We start from the raw sequence: 22,081 nt of genomic DNA on the forward strand, positions 1-22,081 counted from the left end.
ACTTGGATAGTAGGGGTATGAAAAGGACCCCTTTTTCCCATTGAATTTCATGTTAAAATGGACTCAGTCCATTTTAACATTGAATCCTATGGAAAAATCGGGTCATCGCATCGCATCGCATCGTATGCGATGCGATGCGATATCGCATCGCATCGCATCTGATTGTATGCCTTAACTTAAGGCATACAATCAAAAAATCGGCAGCCCAGATACTACATAAGTACCTCTAATTCTCTCTGCACATGTTACATCTGCCCCACCTGCAGTGCACATGGTTTTGTCCTTCTAAGAAAGATTTTGTCAGAAAGAGTGAACTAGAATAAGGCCCTATGTACTGTAATACATGTAAATATTCGAGTCACTAAGCTTAAAACAAAGGTCATCTTGTATAATATATCCAATACTACTTACAAGTTCTATACTGTGCTATAGCATAAATCTGTGCTTCAGAAACATACAGTATCTGACATTGCTTCCATATGTGCTGTAAAACAGAAGGTCAGTGGATGGATGGGAGCAGGAGATGGCAGGATCATGGGCAAGGACATACACACGCAGATTTATCTGGAGATCTGTCTGGTTGGAACAAAATCATGGTTATGGATGAGAGTAAATGACAGTTGACCATTTGCTTGGAAATGCTGGAAAACTGCCAAACTGTCACTCCTCCATAACCATGTTTTTGTTGCAACCAGCCAGATCTGCAGATAAATCTTACTAGTGTATGGGCTCAGAATTCTGACTGATTGTGCACTGAATCCGCTCCGAGGCATTGACCTCAATCTCACTGCAAGTATAGAGGCTGCTTCCACAATAGTTGCTTCAGACAGCTGATAAGTATCTAAGAGCTAATCTCATCCAGGAGGCACAGCTAACCCAGCTTCATAGCTCCTACAGACGGCAGCCAAGTTGGTCCGTGGGGGCCGTAAAACTGTAATAACAATAAGGCCCAGAGAGTGAAATCAGAATTATTACTACTATAAGCACTGGATGGTCCTCTGACCCACCACTCTATGGAATCCTATTTTATTCTTTTAGGATAATAATTGTCCTACCTTAATACACATTTAGGGCCTCCTGCTGAGTATATTTTGTGATCTTATCTATAATGCCTTTGATTGGTCAACATTTTGGGGGCATGCATATCGCTCCCCGAACAGCTGGGCAAAACTTGTGTTCCCCTCCTTGACACTGCGACATCGGGACTGTGCAATTCAGCGAGACCGCTGTAATTGAGACAGTGGTTATGGTATACTGAATCATGTTTGGTCAGCAGCCCACAGATGCTAAATTACTGTCCCGGCGCCTGTACACTGCAAATGACAGGCACTGGGAACGGTGAATGTGCAGTAACGGCATCTGAACTGCACATGCGCATACCCCTGATACATACCCACCACTGTACTTTGTCAGGTACAGCACCATTTTTTTATGGCCTGTATCTTTTTTGGGTCTGCAACTGTACATTGTAAGTGTAGTAAAGGGAGCATGACCACACCCCCTTTACCCATGACTACACCCCCTTTACGGATTTGTACCGGTTTCTGCTCTTCAGATGTTGGAGGGTATGCAGATAATATGGGCTGCAGTGAAGCCAGAGTAATGTCACAGGTTGTATCTGGCTTCACTTAGACAGAGCACAGTGGCGGATTTTACCTGGGCAGGGGGCGGGGTTGCAGTCCTGCAGCCCATAGGTAAAAACCGTCACTGGATGTCACCCATAACACCCAATCAAATTATACTTAATGGACAATGGAAAGCAAGTTGGTGGTTATAAAATGTACGCTGTGTGTTTAACGATAACAATTTTGGTACTTGTGTATTATAGCGGCGCTCCCGATGTTGATTGTGCAATTTATCGCATTGCATCGTATGCCATACAACCGATGGCATACGATGCAACGCGATTTTACACGACTATTCGATTAAAATTTGTACAAGTACCCAAATGGGTGCTTACAATGTAAAATCACCCCCACGCCACCCCCCATTTTGAACCCGAAGCGTGGCGAGCGCAGCGAGCTCGCGAGGGGCGGCGGTACGCGTCCTACGACCTTTTCATACCCCCACTATCCACGTCGGCGCAGAGTTGACTTTATATAGTGTGGCGAGCGCAGCGAGCCACCGAGCCAGAAGCGTAGCGAGCGCAGCGTGCCCCGCGAGGGGACACGTATACCTGTGAAGTTATGCGCGTGCGCTCGCCGCGCTTCGGGCTCGGACTATATAAAATCAGCTCCACGCCGACTTGGATAGTGGGAGTATGAAAAGGTCGTAGGACGCATACCACCGCCCCACACTGCGCTCGCCACGCTTCGGGTTCGCGTTTATAGTGGGGGGGTGGCGTGGGGGTGCATTTAACATTGTAAGCACCCATTAGGGTGCATTTAACATTGTAAGCACCCATTAGGGTGCTTATACAATTTATAATCGCATCCCATCGCATTGTATGGCATTCTATGCCATATACAATGTCATACAATTTTAAAATTGTATGGCATTGTACAACATTGCGCGATATCGCATACCATCGTATGCCTTATGGTATACGATGCGATGGGTGCCGCTATAATACACAAGTATCACAATTTTTTTCTATTTCTACATCATTTGGGTGACTGACAAAACACCTATATTGTTGGGACCATAGCTCCACAGCCTGGTTTTGTACTTGTATTTAAGAGATTATTTTTTTGCTTTTACATACATTTGTAAAAATAACTATTATATATATATATTAATAAAACATAATCAACTTTTATAATTTACAGTTTTTTCTTTATTTTTATATTTCACTGACTTAACTTTAATAGTTTGTGTACTATGGATGACAAAACCTATTTCTTCTTTTGTATAATACAAATTGCCTCCTAATAAGGTCCCAGCCACTTCCCTGGTTTCCATTATGACATCACAGAACATTTCATCATGAGGCTGTGGCTGATTGTGATGTCATAGGCTGCACCAGGATCAGCAGGCACCATTTGAAAGGAAGTTGTCCATGGAATAAGACCTGTATTGAAGATGCTGTGTATACAGATATTCGTTTTGCTAATATTAGTGATTACTGGGGGCAATGGAGCTCCAATTCGGGCAGCTGAAGATCGCTTGGCCCAAGATGATGGAACTAACATCTATTATGAGGAGAATAATCCAACTTCAGACTATAAAGAAGCAACTCCTACAGAAGCAGCAAAAGAAAGTGACCTGAGCGATGAGCTGAAACAAAACCTGAATAAGGAGAAAACCAATAATTTGATAGAAACCGGCTCAACAGTGGCCATTTTCAGTCTAGTGTTAATTGCAATAGCACTGGGCATCATTTGTTACAGACGATATCGCCTTAAGTATGCTGCTGATGATGCTTTACTGGACCTTGATAGTGAAGCTGGACTCCCTGAAGAACTTAAACCGGCACTGGACCATCGTCTGAATTAAAGCAACAGCTCCGGCTTGGGAACCAAAAAGAGACCCAAATACAGGCTTAGGAACCTGAGACAAAGAGACCCACATACAGGCTTAGGAACCTGAGACAAAGAGACCCACATACAGGCTTAGGAACCTGAGACAAAGAGACCCACATACAGGCTTAGGAACCTGAGACAAAGAGACCCACATACAGGCTTAGGAACCTGAGACAAAGAGACCCACATACAGGCTTGGGAACCTGAGACAAAGAGACCCACATACAGGCTTGGGAACCTGAGACAAAGAGACCCACATACAGGCTTGGGAACCTGAGACAAAGAGACCCACATACAGGCTTGGGAACCGAAGACAAAGAGACCCACATACAGGCTTGGGAACCTGAGACAAAGAGACCCACATACAGGCTTGGGAACCTGAGACAAAGAGACCCACATACAGGTTTGGGAACCGGAGACAAAGAGACCCACATACAGGCTTGGGAGCCGAAGACAAAGAGACCCACATACAGGCTTGGGAACCTGAGACAAAGAGACCCACATACAGGCTTGGGAACCTGAGACAAAGAGACCCACATACAGGCTTGGGAACCTGAGACAAAGAGACCCACATACAGGCTTGGGAACCTGAGACAAAGAGACCCACATACAGGCTTGGGAACCTGAGACAAAGAGACCCACATACAGGCTTGGGAACCTGAGACAAAGAGACCCACATACAGGCTTGGGAACCTGAGACATAAGAAACCCATCCCATCCCACTCCCCCTCCCCCCCCCCCCCACCCGTGGCTGTTATTGCATGGCTATCGGGCGTGGCCCCTTGGCGATGGGGTTACCAGTTCTTTAAGAATTGGTAGTGGCACAGCCACCATGGACCAACGCAATATTAATTTTGTTGTTATTAAGTAAGAACCGTGTAAATGTGCTGTCAGACTTACTGTGTGACTGTACTGACAACTTTCAGCTTCATTTGCAAAACATAAATTATTCTATATAAAGTATACCAAAAGTTGTGCAAAGATTAGGGCCATCTGTCCCCCCTCTCTCTCTGCCCAGCATCTGTCCTCCCTCTCTCTGCCCAGCATCTGCCCCCCCCCCTCTCCCTGCCCAGCATCTGCCCCCCCCCCCCCTCCCTGCCCAGCATCTGCCCCCCCCCCCCCCCCCTCCCTGCCCAGCATCTGCCCTCCCTCTCCCTGCCCAGCATCTGCCCATTGTCTCTGCCCAGGATATTTCCTCCCTCTCCCTGTCCAGCATCTGTCCTCTCCCTCTCTCTGCCCAGCATCAGTCCTCTTCTCTCTTCATTGACCAGCATATTGCTGCCACCCCCTCTCTACCCAGAATTTGGTTGCTTTCCAATTTATCTGCCTAAATCTGGCTGTCCCACCTTTCTTTGCCGAGTATCTGTCCCCCCTCCTTTTCTCCCTGTGCCCCCCATCTATCATATCTATACATCCTTATTCAACCATTTCCACCAACACCCTCATAACTCATTGTTCCTCTTTCCCATTCTCCCGCCTCCCCATACTTATTCCTCTTCTGCTCTCTTCACTCCGTACACACACCTTGCGTGACCCATACCCCTCCAGACCAGGAGGGACACATTCAGTCCCTCCTGGAGAGGGTCATGTTGGGAGGTACATTAGGTACCGTATATGCATTATGCTAGAATAAATATTTCCCTTGATAACCAATAATACCAACAACCCCGATAAACAAACACATTATGTAGGATAAGATTAGGCTTTGCCTGACCGACCAAAGAAGTAAATCGTTGTAGAAAATGAAAGCTTTTATTAGCAGCTGTGCACAGGGAGGAGCAATGGCTGCCCTGATAACTCGCGTCGCCTAGCAACCAGGACACACTCCTCTGTGTTCCTTTCGGTGCTTGCTCGTTGCTGATAAAGTTTTGATGTGACTGGTGTCTCCCTGCGTCGTTGACGGCCCTGACGGGCCATGTTGGCGAAGCGCTCTGTGGTTACCAGGGTTACAGCAATGGCGGCGGGCGGTGAACAACGTGCGGCTTCCGAAGTGTCCCAGGCCCTGGCCCGGCACCTGAACTGCCTCAATGATGACAACAAGAGCACCAGGAAGAGGGCGCTTGCCGCCATCCAGAAGGAAGCCGAGGATAAGAGTCTCTCCAGCGGGGTCCTGCAGGATGTGTTCGGGGAGCTGCTGAGACCGCTGCTCAGGTGCTTGGCAGACCCCATGGAAGGATGCAGAGAGCTGGCAGTCCAAATCCTCAGCTACTGTGTGACCAATGTGCCCAGGCCCGAGGAGGCCCTGCCATACCTGGTGCCAGCGCTCACACAGCGCCTGGGTAATCCGGAGATTGTGGAGCCCGCGGAGGAGCTCCGGCTGGCACTAACCGAGCTCCTGAGCCTCCTTGTAGAGGTGTGCGGCAAGAAGTTGGGGCCAGAGCCGGCCTTAGGCATAGGCAAACTAGGCAATTGCCTAGGGCATTTGGAATGTCTAGGGGCATCAATAGCTTCTGCTGATTAAAATGATATGCAGCATGCCTATATTCTGTGTGTCAGTGAGGCTGTATCTGTGTATTCATGGAAATCACTATAACATTGCATTCTGTATGCAGGTACAGCCACAGTCACACACAGAATATAGGCATGCCACATATCATTTTAATCATCGGAAGCTCCTTGTGTATGTTGGTCCTAACAATGCAAATAAGACAAATTTTCAGCAAAAAGGCACCCAACGTTAGCAGAACTGGCCAGGAGCTGCATGGCCTATTGAGGCAAGATGTATGAGAAAACATCTGTATCCAAGCAGAGTCAGAGGTCACAGTGTTAGCAGCTGTGCGAGTGCTGTCTGCGGGTGGGTTGGTTGTGCAATAGTGTTCAGCATATATGTAAGGGGCATTATGTGTGTCATGTTTAAATGCATTAATAATGTGCGACATATGTGTAACAGGCATTGTGTGTCATGTGTATAAGGGCATTAATAATGTGCAACATATGTGTAATGGGCATTATGTGTGTCATGTGTATAAGGGCATTAATAATGTGCAACATATGTGTAAGGGGCATTATGTGTATGAAGGGCATTAATAAAGGTTGTCATAATGTGTAAGGGGCATTATGGTTATAAGGACATTAATAATGTGTGTTATGTGTAAGGGGCATTATTGTGTGGTATTATCAGACGTGCTGAGAGAAATTACCCAGGCCAAAGTCTGATGGAAGGGCCCAATGGGGGTCCCGTGCCCCTCCCCTTAAGTGACAGCAGCAGCTGCAGCTCTTCTCCTCTACCCAGCACACACTGCTTTGTGCTGGGTTGCAGTGTGGCCATGGAGGTGCTTAAAATACAATATTTTCTCAGGATTTTTTTCTAAGGGTATAATGTGAATAACGTGAGGAGTAATGTACATAAGGTAAAGTGGTACTACTGTGTGATGTAACGTGAATAAGGGACACCATCGCATGATATAATGTGAATAAAGTTGCACTACTGTGTGGCATAATTTGAATTGGGGGTACTATTGTGTGGCGAAACTATCCCTGTTTGGGCTGCGCACCGAATGTGCTCTGTTTCTATTTAAAATATTGCGGGTAGGAGAACCAAAATGATGACTGCTATGATGAGGGTTGATGGTGCTGAGAAAGGGGAGCAGGGTCAGAGGCGGAACTAGTGGCGGTGCTAGGGGGCACCAGCCAAAATCTTGCCTAGGGCGTCATTTTGGCAAGGGCCAGCTCTGCCTGTGCCGGCATGTTGGGGGCCCACACCCCAGACCCATACCCAATATTAGCATACCTCCCAACATGACCCATGCCAGGAGGGACAAACTTCTCTGCTTCTGGACTTTCCTCTTAATGTTTGATTGCTATCACCTGCGTTGAACAGGTTTACTAATAAGAAAGGTGTTTCCACACAGGTAATAGCAATCTTTAATTAAGAGGAAAGTGCAGGAGCAGAGCAAAGTGTCCCTCCTGGAGAGGGTCATGTTGGGAGGTATGTATTAGGGACCCCCAGTGACACAGAGACGCCTTGACATATGGCCTGGGGGCTTAGCCCTATATCTGCAGATATATGCAACCAAGATCTCTGTATTATCTGATTATTATGTGTATATTTCTCACTCAGTGTGCAATTAGGATACAAAATTTTTTTTTCCTAACCAGAATTACCCCTCCCTTTTGACACCTGAGTGACATCACAATCTGATTGAGCAGCTTGTCCACAAATCTGTTGTATTGTTTGTTTGTTTTTCCTGAGGAAATAGCCTTTAGTGTATACACACGGTGCGATAGGTGCTATGGCCGATTTTGACTATGCGATTTCCGTTGAACTCCCGAGAGCCCAGTACATACATTCTTGATTATATTTACTTGAGATTTTGACAAAGGCAGATTTTGACTATACTACAACACTAGACTGTATACAATATAATCAAAATTGGCTTGCCTACAGTCTATTTTTTCTTGCTATGCTGATCCCACCGGTGAGATCATCAGGACAGCAAACTGTATACACACTGTGTGATTTTTGATAACTGTTCTTACAATTTTGACTATATAGTCAAAATCAGAACCTCAAATTGCACTGTGTATGCACCTTTAGTTTGAAATAAATAAAACGTTATTCCAGCAATCAAAATAAAAAAATAAAACTTTAGGGCTTAATCTTGTTGATACATAATTTAATTTCAGCGAAAGGTGCCATATTAATTATTAATGTACTAAAATAATATCCCAGCAGTATTGTTTCCACCACCCCATGACTCATCACAAGCCACTACCTTTCCTCCACCACCTCACACCTTCACTGGCACTACTTCTCCACCACCTCGCTCCTTCACAGCCACTACCTCTCCTCCACCACCTTGCTCCTTCACAGCCACTACCTTTCCTTCACCACCTCTCTCCTACACCACCACTACCTTTCCTGCACCGCCACTACCTTTCGTCCACCACCTCGCTCCTTACACCGCCACTACCTTTCCTCCACCAGGATGCAGTCAATTTCCCGGCAGTCGGAATCCCGAAACTTTCTCCCTCCGTGGGTGTCCACGACACCCATAGAGGGAGAATAAATTGGCGTGCTGAGCGTGGCGAGCACAGCAAGCCCGCAAGGGGGGGGGCGCTCCACGTCCCCCCCCCATGTCGGGATTTCGGCGGTCGGGATTCCAGCTTCAGGATTTGAACGCCGGGATTCCATACCGAATCCCCTTCACCACCTCACTTCTTCAGTAACTACCTTTCCTCCACCACCTCACTCCTACAGTCACTACCTCTGCTCCACCACCTAACTACTAGACCACCACTACCTCTCTCCTATACAGCCACTAACTTCATCCACCACCTCACGTCTTTAGTCACTACTTTTGCTTCACCACTTCGTTTTTCCATAGCCCTACCTTTCCTCCACCACCTGGCTCCTTCACAGACACTACCTCTCCTCCACAGCCACTACCTCTCCTCCACCACCTCGCTCCTCCACAGCCACTACCTCTCCTCCACCACCTCACTTCTTCAGTCACTACCTTTCCTCCAACTCACTCCTATACCCCACTACCTTTCCTCCACCACCTCACTCCTGCAGAGTCACTATCTCTGCTCCACCACCTTTCTCCTACACAGCCACTAACTTCATCCACCAACTCACGTCTTTAGTCACTACCTTTGCTTCACCACTTCGCTTTTCCATAGCCCTACCTTTCCTGCACCACCTGGCTCCTTCACAGACACTACCTCTCCACCACCTCGCTCCTTCACAGCCACTACCTCTTTTCCACCACCTCGCTCCTCCACAGCAACTACCTCTCCTCCACCAACTCACATCTTCACTGCCACTACCTTTCCTCCACCACCTCGCTCCATCAGTGCCACTACCTTTCCATCACCACCTTGCTTCTTCACAGCCACTACCTTTCCATCACCACCTTGCTCCTTCACAGCCACTAACTTGCCTTGATCACCTCACTCATCACAGCCACTATATTTACTCCACCACCTTGCTCATCACAGCCACTACCTTCCCTCCATTTCCTTGCTCATCACAGCCACTACCTTTCCTCCGCTACCTTGCTTCTACACCACTTCCTTTTACTCCACCTACCTCGCTTCTGCACCACTACCTTTCCTCCATCACCTTGCTCCTACAAAGCCAAGCATGAATGCTCACTGAAACTGGGAACTAAGTGAAACTGAAACGGACCCCGGCTCCATTCATCGAACTCTGCCGTCCGGAACTTGTACAGTCCGGTCCATGGGGCGCCTGTGACAGCTGTCACTGGGGACATGGTGTATGGCAGATTATAGCCCCCCCCCTATGGTCCAGTCCATTCCGGTTTTTACTACAGCCCCAGATCATACAGGGACATTTGGCTAAATCACTTAGAAATGAAGTACAAATCACTCAGTGTGTAGCACCGTAGCGATGCATGTCGCTATCACCCAGTGGCGGATTCAGGGGGGGGGCACCCGGGCACGTGCCTCCCCTGTCATTCATTTTGTAGATGAGGACCAGAGCTTTCCAACGAGCCCAGCCCCATGTCTCTAGCCCCCCGGGAACTGGAGATATCGCCTGGTAAATCTGTAACATTTTTTCCCCATAGGATAATATGGGACCCGTCAATTCCGACCCCCACCCGGTTCCGACGGCTGCCAGTTCCCGCCCTGGCATCACAGGAGCTTGTGGTTGATGTCATTCAATTCCAAATCGCTGGGCTTTCAATATGATACCAGGATGGTCCATATCGGTCAATCGGTTCCAAAGATATAGAGTGTAAATCGATTTTTTTATTTTTGAAATGTAATTTCATGGCTGTTCATATTCTTTGAGGGCAGATTACTCTGGAACCAAACGTTCCAGTTTCACTGGACCAAAATCATTCAAAGCCCACTCAAAAGTTCTTCAATATGATACTTGTCTCATGTAAATGGGTCAGTTCCGAAAATATAGCCGGTTAAATGAGATAACTGGTTAAAGGGGGGAGGGGTGGTTTTCTCTCCCCCTCACACCAGAAAATGCAGGGACTAGGCTGGTGTAAAAGGGCCAACCTGGGAATGCATTTTCTGGTGTGAAATGGGTATTATTTCAAATAGCCGGGACCTGCAGTGCTCGGAATACAGCCAGGCTCTGCCACTGTCAGTGGCTATCACTTCTGCCTGGCGGCGGCTGTCCCCCATTTACCACGAGCATGTATTCCCCGTTGGCAATGAGCATGTAATCCCACATGGCAACGAGCATGGAACCTCTGGCAATGAGCATGGAACCCTTGGCAATGAGCATGTAGATAAGCAGCACTTACTGTATGTAGTATAATTTTTAATAGGCATTATGGTGTTTGGCATAATACATAATGGACATCATGCCGTGTAACTTAACGTGCAATGGACATTATGGTGTAAATGTTTAATGCGTGCCTTTGGTGGACAATGTTCCTGTTTATGAAGCGTATTGTGAATTTTGTCTTAATCTGTGTGGCATTATGTGAATTTTGGCTCAATCCGTGTGGCATTATGTGAATTTTGGCTCAATCCATGTGGCATTATGTGAATTTTGGCTCAATCCATATGGCATCTTACAGATGGGTCTTGTCCCATCCTTGCTGGCGGGTCGCCATGGCGTCTGCGCTGGCGACCCGCCAGCAGCCACGCCAGCGAATGCACTGAGACGCGCAGTGCATTCGCTGGCGTGGCTGCTGGCGGGTCGCCAGCGCAGACGCCATGGCGACCCGCCAGCAAGGATGGGACAAGACCCATCTGTAAGATGCCATATGGATTGAGCCAAAATTCACATAATGCCACATGGATTGAGCCAAAATTCACATAATGCCACGCACGCGCGTCTCAGTCTCTGTCGCCAGCACGACGGAAACCCTGTCCGTCTCCGCCTCAGGGAGACGGACAGGGTTAGGGGGGGTTAGGGGGGGATGCGGGCAGGCGGCGGGGACCCCGGGTTACCGCCGGCGGGGACCCGGGGGAACGGATGGAAGCGCCGTCGGAAGGGGACGCGCGCGCCTCTCGTGCGCGCGCGTCCCCTTCTCACCATCGCCATGGCGCTGGCGGGGGATGGCGGCTGGCGACGCCAGCGCCATCCCCTGCCAAGATGGGACAAGACCCATCTGTATGAATTTGGCACAATCCGTGTGGCATTATGTGAATTTTGACACAATCCATGTGTCATTATGTGAATTTTGGCTCAATCCATTTGGCATTATGTGAATTTTGGCTCAATCCATTTGGCATTATGTGAATTTTGGCTCAATCCATGTGTTATTATGTAAATTTTGGCTCAATCCATGTGTTATTATGTAAATTTTGGCTCAATCCGTGTGGCATTATGTGAATTTTGACACAATCCATGTGGCCTTGTTTGAATTTTGGCTCATTCCATTTGGCATCATGTGTAAGGGGCAAGTATAATGGGGTCTAGTTTTTTGTTGCATAATGTGTAGAAGTTGTATATGGTGTTGTACACTACACTCAAGGACATGCCCCCTGTTGAGTGGCCACACCCCCTTTTCCAGAGCGCGCCTTCGGCGCGCGCACAACTACATCCTTCACTTTTGTTGCCAGGGTGGGCCTGCGTACTTTAAATGACAGGGCCTATTCTTAATCCCATTGCCACCCTCTCTCTGCCGCTCTCTTAGCATGTACACTGGCACCACTAACACTGGCCCTCCCCCACCTAAACCCTCTTTTATCATGGTGCCCCCCCTGTCATTTTATCCTGGATCCGCCCCTGCTATCACCAGTCTAGATGAGAGGTCCTTCAGGACCTCCAACAGTGCATGTTTTCCAGTTCTCCACATAGGATCACAGGTGAAATAATTAGCTCTAACCGTGATCTTTTAAAATGTGTCAGTGACTGATGAGAGCACCTGCCAGGTGACCAGGAAAACACGCACTGTTGGTGGTCCTTGGTGACCAAGGTTGAGAACCACTAGTCTAGATCATTCAAGCATGCAGCATATATCTAGTGATATCGCTTAGCAAGAAACTGCAAATCGCCTGTGTTTTAGGAAACGATCTACACATCATCCTCCTGTAATACCAACCCATTAATTAAATTTTTTTTTTTTTTTTTTGCTGTACACAAATCTCCCATACTATATCGCTCAGCACAAACCTCTCTGTGTGTAAAGCTATGTACACATGGGGTGATATTAGCCTGTGTTTTTAGTGTGTACATGACAATAAATTGATAATAGAGCACTCCCGCACTAGTCCTTAATTGTCGCTTGTTGCAGGACCATGCTCCTTCAATTATGGCTAAAATTCGCTGGTTGCTGATGAAAACGGAGCACGGTGCAATGTGGTCGCTGAGCACAAATGAGGCAAAATCGATGAGCGACCATATTGCACCGTGTGTACACACCAAGGTAAATCTCCAACACTAAATTGCTGAGAACACATCTCTTGCTCAACTCTTCCTGTTTGAAGGTTGGGAATGCCTGTGCTAGATAAAATGATATGTAAAACATGATTGCTATGGGCAACATCTCCACGTTTAAAAGCCCACAATTTAGTAAATACACCCTGAACAGGTATCTGTGCTGGTGTCAGCGCCGTCTCTACCTCTCTATACATAACTCTGCATGTCTCACTCATACCGGTGCTGGTGCATGTACAGTCTCTTATCCCTTTCTCATGCATACATGTCATACTGACTGTCAGTGCAATTATCTCACCTCAGCTTTGAGGTCTCGCTCACTGTCGCACACTCACTCACCTCTGCAGTGAGTGCTAGCTGCTGCACATGCTGCCTTCCTGCAGCAACCTTTAGTTTCACATCCCCGCCTGACCAGTAATTCTTGGCATTTCAGAATAGATCCGATGCTCTACAACAGAAATAACCACAGCTGTTACACGTCGTTCTGTACGATTAATCTCTTAATTTACTAAGTATAGATCACTAGCTTCCATACTTCAGCGCCGCGAACACCTTTACACTCCTAAACCAAGCACTACGCCCTCCCGCTTCCAACCAGCGCATACTGCTGTCTGTGTCCCAGAAAACCGACCCACCTGGTCAGCTAGTACCCGGCTCTGCGCAGCGCAACTTCCGGGTTGTTAAGAAGTCATGTGACACTGAGGATGGAGTTCCTGCTGTGGTTGCTCATGCTGCTGGGTAAGTCACTGTATATAACTATAAATGTATGTAACTATATAAGCCAATGCAGCACAAGGAGCTCGCCAGTGACTGTATAGATACGGTGAAATACTAGCCCCAGCTTGCATGATAGGACATTATGGAATTTGTAGTTCCACTGCAGGTTAAAGCTGCCTAAACTTAGAGGTTTACTAAATCTTCTAAAATAAAAAAGTCATGTTGCCCATAGCAACCAAACAAATTCTGTCTCATTTTCTAAAATGCAATACAGTAATGATAGCTAGAATGTGATTGGTTGATAAGGGCAACACCACTTTAATAATGTTCAGAACGTTAAGTAAATCTAGCCCCGAGTGTGCTGATCAATGCACGGTACAACCATTATTACAAGGAGCAATGTTTGTATCTCCTCCATAGCCAGGGGAGGGCATGGGCACTTTGTATATGCGATTTGTGATATAATATGCACCACATACTAGAAGCTGGGGACTATGTAAAAACCGGACCGGACTGCACTCCGGACCGCCGGACAGGACATCAAAATCTGCAGTCCGGAGCTTGTAGAGTCCGGTCCGGGGGGTGTCCTGTCCGGGGGTGTCTTGTCCGGGGGGATACCTTTGATAGCTATCACCAGGGACATGGGGGAGGGGAGATTACAGCCTCCCCGTGTGGTCCGGACTGTCCGGTTTTTGCTACATGCCCGGACCAAACAGGGAGGCTTTATTCTACCCCTCCTCCTCTACCTGGTGACAGGTGTGACAGGCAGCCCCCCCGGATAGGACACCCCCGGACAGGACACCCCCCGGACCGGAGGCTACAAGCTACAAAATGCAGAGTTTGATGTCCGGTCCGGGGTTTTTGTCCTGGTCCCGTTTTCACCCATACCCTAGAAGCTGTGCTTATGATGTTTCTTTCAGTCCAAAACGCTGCAGCTACGAAGATGAAGATTGTAGAGGAACCAAACTCATTTGGGTAAGTGTTTCGTGACTCAGAACTGCCATATTCACTTCCATTTTATTTACATAGCATTTGTTTAGCAATATTACCAAACGCTAATTGTCCCTAGCCCTACAGATATACCAGCTTACCTCTGTAAAGGCCACCATCCACTAGTGCAGGGGTCCTCAAACTATTTTGCTCTGGGATCCCATCAGACAATAAAAAATAATGACAGGAACCCAGCAAGTTACCAGAGAAGGTCATCACATCACATGTGTAGTCGGCAGACAGCACATACATGGCAGCATTGTGGAGGCACAGAGTGATGGGAGGATTCTGATTTTTCAGACTCCTTGAATCACTGACTGAGATTAGAAAAGCCGTCAGCCTAATGGTCATCAATATGGAGTCATGACTCCATGCTGAGAAGGTCGGAACACACTTTGGGGTCAAGACCGACAGTTTGAGAACCACTGCACTAGTGCGATATTGGTACTTTTTATGTGATTCCGATGCATTGCTGAGACCGCATAAAAAGTCACACATTGCATGTCATGTACTGATGTGCGATGTGAGGCACGTTCCCATGTGCCTCGCATCGTAGTCGCAGATTTTACGGGCTGCCATGAATATTTGTTGCAGCCCGTAGCCACTGCTGGGATTGCATATGATACATTGTATTTAAAAGGACCGCATACAATGTATCATTGTGATCGTGCCTCCCGGCAGCTGCCGGGAGAGATAGCGGGGTATTGCATGTGAGGTACTGCGTGTGATACTTGGCCTTAGTGGATGGGGGTTCCATGTATGAGTCCCGCATCACCAGCATAACGAAGAGAAGCAGGCACCCATATCACCACATTGTATGATGCAGGGGCAGCCGAAAAGGAGAGCCGTTATGTCTTGCATCCACGGCTCTGCTTATCGGTGCCTCCTTCAGTGCTGCACATGCACATTTAAAAAAAACTCTCCCTCTCTCCCCCTGCCAGCTCTCTGGGCATGCGCGAGATCTTGTGCACAGCCCGGAGCCATCAGCGGGGCTAGCATTGTCCCTGCAGTGGGAATAGGACAACACCAGGCCTGGGCTGGCGAAGTGGCCAGGCGGCTTAATGGGAGATGTATGCCTGACAGCCAGTCATCTATTTCCCAAGCCATAAACAGCAGGGGGATTAAAAGGGCAGCCACGCCAAGTGTTATTTGGCGGGTTGTCCCTAGTGCACATTAAGTGCACTCTTAATACATATTAAAAATGTTAACCCCGCCAGATAACCAGTGTTAGTGCAGCATGTGCACTTAACGCTGGTTAATAAAACTACCCCAGTGGGTGATACTGACATCTAATACATGGTTATTTCTCTCTAAGGTTAAACAACCCGTTTGCATCCCAGATAAATAAGCTACAACCGAGGACGGAGCCCTCTCCAGTCTCAGGTAATACAGGCGCGGTCGGAGGGTTGTTCTGTGATATTTAGAAAAGAAAAAACTTCTTAAAGATCTGATGTGTTCAATGCTTTAATGCTGTATTTATATTTATACACCAAAGTCAAATGGAATGATAGGGAGTTGTGTTTGCTGCTGTAGATTAGATTTATGTGATCTCGGAGATATCATTCTGAGGAGTTTTATCGGTACTTGTTTCCTAGAACGGCCACACCGATGTTGATCGGGTCGGTCGCATCGCATGCGATGCGACCGACGCGATGGTCCCGATTTTTACATTGATTGAAATGTGAATAGGGTCCCTGGGACCCTATTTTACATTGGATTCAATGTAAAATTCTCCCCAGACCCCAATTTTAACCCCCTCAACGGCACCCCATGATTGATGCCAACCCAAAGCCTGGCGAGCGTAGCGGTATGCGACCTCCGACCTTTTCATACCCCTACTATCCACGTCGGCGTGGAGAATATAAAGTGTGGCGAGCGTAGCGAGCCACCGAGCCCGAAGAGTGGCAATCGGATGCAGGTATACGCGTCCCCTCGCGGGGCTCGCTGCGCTCGCCACACTTTATATTCTCAACTCCACGCCGACATGGATAGTAGGAGTATGAAAAGGTCGGAGGACGCGTACCGCCGCCCCTCGCGGGCTCGCTACGCTCGCCACGCTTAAGGTTGCCATCAATAGTGGGGTGACGTTCACAATGGGGGGGGGGGGGCATATACAATGAGAAATAAAAATATTTTAACATTGAACCCTATGGCAAAATCGGGTGCATCTCATCGGTCGCGTCGTGTGCCATGTTAATGCACCCGACCGACGCGATGGACCCGATTTTTCCTTTGCCGGCAAAATTAACCTGATTTCAAAGGAAATCGGGTCTATTGGGGGTAATCGTGTACCTTAAGTTAAGGTACACGATTACCCCCGATTGTGGCCGTTCTAGGAAACAAGTACCATTTGATCTAGCACTGTGTTGTGTACTTAAGGAGACCTATAATGCAAATATTGTTTGGGATGAATAAGTGTTCATGATAAAGTTGATCAGTCAGGTGGTACCTCAGCAATGAGCTCCTAATAATAAGCTTTATATTGGTGCAATATGCAAAATGGTTGCTTTCACTGTGTATGTTCCAGCTCGTGCCCCTCTTGGTAGTTCTGTCAACATAGTTAAAATGTTGACAGCTGCAAAATTTCTGACATATCACCAGTAGTAAAAATGTCAACAATAAAAATGTTAGTGTTACAGTTGCTTTCCTGTGTGTCATCCTGTGCATGCTGACATGTTGTCGGTCAACAAAATATACTGCACGAGCAGAACTGTCTGTAGAATATTTTTAGCATTTTTATTATTTAGAATGAATATCAAAGATAAAGATATAGGGCCAGATGCACTAAGCCTGGGGTAGCCAACCCTAGTCCTCAAGAGCTACCAACATTGCATGTTTTGCAGGTCTCCTCACAGAATCACAAGTGAGCTCATTAGCTCCATCTGTGTATCTTTTAAAATGTGTCAGTGATTAATGATTGCAGCTGTGCAGCAGCTAGGTTGTCTGGAAAATGTGAACTGTTGGTAGCCCTCGAGGGCTAGGGTTGGCTACCACTGCACTAAGCTTCCAAAGTGATAAAATGGAGAGTGATAAACAGCCAGCCAATCAGCTCCTACCTGCCATGCCACAGACTGTGTTTGGAAAATGTCAGGCAGGAGCTGATTGGTTGGTTGATTATCACCCTCCATTTTTAACACTTTTGAAGCTTAGTGTATCTGGCCCAAATGCTTTTAACACATTAGTTATGTTCAGTATAAGCACCCACAATAACATCAGATTCAGTATTATTAATTACATAATACTGCACATGTTTATTCATTAATAACCGCAGGTTACTAGAATGAATTAGGGGCCTAATCTGGTTCACTCTCTCTAAACCAAATCTGGCCCCTTCCCCGATGGTCGGGGTTTGCGCATTTCTGTGCATGTGCAAACTCTGACAGTGAACGGTTGCGGTGCTCGGCCATGGGAACCCCAGAGTTTCATGGGTGTCCGCATGAAAGCGCTGGGTGCTCCCATGTGGATGCGGATGGGACGAAGTTTGCCGGGGGGCGGGCGTCTGATGTCACGTGACGTCAGCCGCCTGCCCTGTCTCCATCCCAGCGGCCACAAATATAATACCCCTTTTACACCAAAAATCCCGGATCCGACCCGGCATTTGGGTGAAGGATCCAAGGGTCAGATCCGGGATTTACACCATTTACGCACACCCGCAATGTAGATGAAGGGGGCGCTTGGAGATGACATCATCTCCAAGCGCCGGAACCGCGGTCATCCCCACCGGGACCGCTGATCGTCGTGCTGGGGGCAGCCCAGCACCAAGGCACCCCCCCCCCCCCCGCCGTCGGCCGGGAAGTGAATGGATGCCGCACACAGGCATCCATTCACCTCCGCCGCTGCTGTCTGCAGAGTATAGCAGACAGCGGCGCAGGCTGTCCTCTCCCCCCCCCCCCCCCCTCTGTGGACCGCAGCGTCCGCAGGTTGGACGGGGGGACGGGGACAGGCAGCCTACGCCGCTGTCTGCTATACTCTGCAGGCAGCAGCGGCGGAGGTCCCCCATTGATGTAAATGGAAGCCAGGTCGGATGACCCGGCGTACCCATTTACACCGTCCACTACCCAGGTCCTAGCCGTGTTCTACCCAGGTCAGGACCTGGGTAGAAGTTCCGTGTAAAGGGACTCGGCGTGTCCCATTTACACCGCCGCTGATCCGCCGCAGACCCAGGGTTTTGCGGCGGTTTAAACGGGGTATAAGTCAGTCGCCACTGACTTATATTTGCAAAGGCATCAGAAATCATTTGATGTTCGGCAACCATAAAATGATTTCTCCTGCTGCGGACACATGCGAGGGGATGGGGTTTTGTAACGGTGGCAGGGGAGGTCTGATTTTCAGGGGGGGAGCTCTCTGGGAATGAGTACACAAGAGTCTTATGCTAATCCGATTTACAACAATACAGTGTAAAATCAAATACAACAGGTTATGTTGCTAGATATATTCTTATATAGTAATTCTGTTTTTATAGCATCTGACCGCAGGGGAACCTTCACACTGATAACTTCATATCTTGGTTTTCTCATTAGAGCAGGCACGTCCAAACTATGGCCCTCCAGCTGTTGTGAAACTACAAGTTCCATCAAGCCTTGCCACAGTTTTGCCATTAGGGAATGCTAAAACTATGGCAAACTGTGGCAAGGCTTGATGGAACTTGTAGTTTCACAACAGCTGGATGGCCATAGTTTGGACATGCCTGCTCTAGAGTGTTTAATCAGTGTATAGAGCAGGGCTGGGCAACACCGGCCCTCCAGATGTTGATGAACTACACATCCCAGGATGCTATGCATTAGTTTTGCTATGTGGCCATGCTGAAACTGATGCAAGGCATGCTGGGATGTGTAGTTCATCAACATCTGGAGGGCCGGTGTTGCCCAGCCCTGGTATAGAGGGAACTAGCTTTGCACATTGAGTAACTTCCCTTTTGTTCCCTGCAAAAGCCACACAGAAAAAGAGAAATGCACTAAGAACATGGGGTAATATTGAGGTTCTTAGCATAATTTTTTTATAAAAATATGGGACTAACGGGTAATCTTATGAGGTGCATCCCTAACATTTATACCCAACTGCTAAAAAGGTATTCCTAGTTAGAATAATGTCAGATGTCCACATAAATCTAGCCTCCTTGCGCGTTAAATAGCCCTTCTAGTCATACCATGCCATTGCATGACTCGGTAGCACTGAGCGTGTTTGCGTACAACTTTTCCCGTTAACCCCTTCACGACATTTGACGTATATATACGTCATGGCCGGGAAGTACTTCCCGACCGTTGACGTATATATACGTCATGGCTTAAAACTGTCACTGCGTCTAGAGACGCAGTGACAGAGGGACGATGTCTGCTGTCCCTGACAGCAGACATGTCCGTGCATGCCCAGGGGGGGCTGCGATGCCGCCCCCCCGTCGGCGATCGCTGTGATTGGCTGTTCAGTGTGAACAGCCATTCACAGCGTTTTCTGTGTCACCGGCAAATAACGTTCGCCGGTGACACGGGATCGGAGGTGATTGGTGCTGTAAAGTACAGCACCAATCACCGCGGGGTGTAAGGGTGACACTGGTGTCACCCCACCTCACCCCGCCCGCCCCCAAAGGCCGTGATTGGTCCGTCGGACCGACGGACCAATCACAGCCAAGGAGGGGGGTTTAAACTAACGGTGACTGCACTGCAGACGCCATTCCGGTCTGGAATAGCGTGCAGTGCGGTCACCGTGCCCAGCTGCCGCCAATACTGACCAGAACCCATCCAAATACTTACCTGATCACTGCCTTGCTTATTCTTGTGACATCTTGTGACATCCTGTGACATCTTGTGCTGCTGCGAGTTATTAGATAGTTATTAGATAGAGAGAGAGATAGAGAGAGATAGAGAGGCCTAGTGCTATATTTTGTGCTGCTGCAGTGTGATAGAGCTATAGATAGAGAGATAGAGAGAGATAGAGAGAGATAGAGAGAGAGAGATAGTGACAGATAGTGCCAGATTGTGCTATATATTTTTTATATAACTGAAAGAGATAGAGAGAGATAGAGAGGCCTAGTGCTATATTTTGTGCTGCTGCAGTGTGATAGAGCTATAGATAGATAGAGAGAGATAGTGACAGATTGTGCTATATATTTTTTATATAACTGACTGCTGCCCCCCCTTTTGTGCTGATCGGTATAAATTAACTGATCAGCAACTTTTTGGGGGCGCAGTTTTTTTTTTATATATAGATATACCTGTCAGTGCTGCTGCTGCAGTGTCATAGAGTGATAGATAGTGAGAGATAGAGAGAGATAGTGACAGAGAGTGATAGAGAGTGCTAAATTTTGTGTCTGCTGCCCCCGCCTTTTGTGCTGATCACTATATCTGAGGTGATCAGCAACTTTTTGGGGGTACAGAGGTTTTTTTTTATATATATACCTGTCAGTTGCTGCCAGTTGCACTGTCAGTTGCACCAAAGGTTGTGCACCTGCTGCCCCTCACTGGTAATCAGTGTCGCATCACTGATCACCTTTTTTTATTTTTTGTGAGTGCTGTGGGGTCTTTTTTAAAAAAAATTTTTACACACACTGTGATTTTGTGTGTGTCCTGTGGCCACTGTGCGCTGATCAGTGACGTACATCACTGATCAGCTTTTTCGGCACAGGGTTGATCTATATATTTTTTTTTTTGATCAAATTCCTGTTGCCTTTGAGCGCTGTTCAGTGACGGACGTTACTGACCAACATCTGTGCTCAATTTTTGGCGCAGGACCTTTTTTTTATTTTTAACCCCTTCCATTTTTTTTTTTTTTAACCCCTTCCATTTTTTTTTTTTTAACCCCTTCCATTTTTTTTTTTTTTTTAACCCTTCAATTTTTTTTTTTTTTGTATTTTTTTTTTCTGCACTACATACACACCACACACTACATACCCCCCGGGTTGAAATAAAGTTTGTACCCCCCCTACACTATACACGTGTTGAAACATTTCACTACCAGTAACACAAAAATATAAATGGCATCCCAAATGTCATCCCAAATGTCGTCCCAGTCATCCAGGAGAATGTATTCAGTGGAGGAGGCATATGCCATGCTTGCCTCTGACTCTGACACAGCCAGTGAGGCAAGCGGGGAATTTGAAGGATTCGTCTTAAGCTCTTCTTCCTCCTCTGGTGATGAGGGACCCCCTCAAAGACGCCCCCGTAGAGCAGCTGAGACCCCCCCCCCCCCCAATAATTGATCTCGTATGGACCCCACCACCAGACAATTTTGAGCCCCAGGTTCCTGAGTTTTTGGCCATCCCAGGAATCCAATTTGATTCAACAGGTCTCAGAGAAATTGACTTTTTCAAATTATTTTTCTCTGATGATTTTATAAATTTAATGGTGGACCAAACTAATTTATATGCCCAGCAGTTTATTGCTCAAAACCCCACGTCATCATTTGCTAGGTGGACCCCTGTAGATGCAGTAGAGATGATGACGTTTTGGGGTCTGGTGTTACACATGGGCATAGTAAAAAAGCCACAAATTAGGCAATATTGGAGTACAGATGTTCTGTACAGCACCCCATTTCACCGTATGGCCATGCCCCGGGCTCGTTTTGAGGCAATCCATAAATTTATACATTACACCGATAATGCACA

At 47.4% G+C, this 22,081-nt stretch overlaps 2 protein-coding genes across 7 annotated transcripts in view; one reads left to right on the forward strand and one right to left on the reverse strand.

Annotated features, from left to right (window-relative positions):
• Window positions 1-13,482, reverse strand: part of TSR3 (TSR3 ribosome maturation factor) — a 32,080-nt gene extending 18,598 nt beyond the window's left edge. For 2 of the 6 annotated variants that reach the window (XM_083153107.1, XM_083153108.1), the window contains exons 1-2: window positions 13,313-13,375; window positions 13,117-13,225 (exon numbers count right to left, since the gene is read on the reverse strand). The gene's annotated coding sequence lies outside the window, so the exon portion shown is untranslated. Of the gene's footprint in view, window positions 1-13,075; window positions 13,226-13,312; window positions 13,376-13,412 lie in introns of those variants that run through there. The other 4 variants (XM_083153105.1, XM_083153106.1, XM_083153109.1 and 1 more) reach the window with 3 other exon arrangements.
• Window positions 13,424-22,081, forward strand: part of GNPTG (N-acetylglucosamine-1-phosphate transferase subunit gamma) — a 35,129-nt gene continuing 26,471 nt past the window's right edge. The window contains exons 1-3 of the mRNA XM_083153111.1: window positions 13,424-13,515; window positions 14,415-14,469; window positions 15,800-15,867. Of these exons, the coding sequence (XP_083009237.1) occupies window positions 13,482-13,515; window positions 14,415-14,469; window positions 15,800-15,867 (157 nt within the window). The 5' untranslated portion in view covers window positions 13,424-13,481. The remainder of the gene's footprint in view (window positions 13,516-14,414; window positions 14,470-15,799; window positions 15,868-22,081) is intronic.

Source organism: Crinia signifera, chromosome 7 (assembly GCF_055691185.1).
Source record: "Crinia signifera chromosome 7, ASM5569118v1, whole genome shotgun sequence".
In the NCBI taxonomy this organism is placed as follows: Eukaryota; Metazoa; Chordata; class Amphibia; order Anura; family Myobatrachidae; genus Crinia; species Crinia signifera.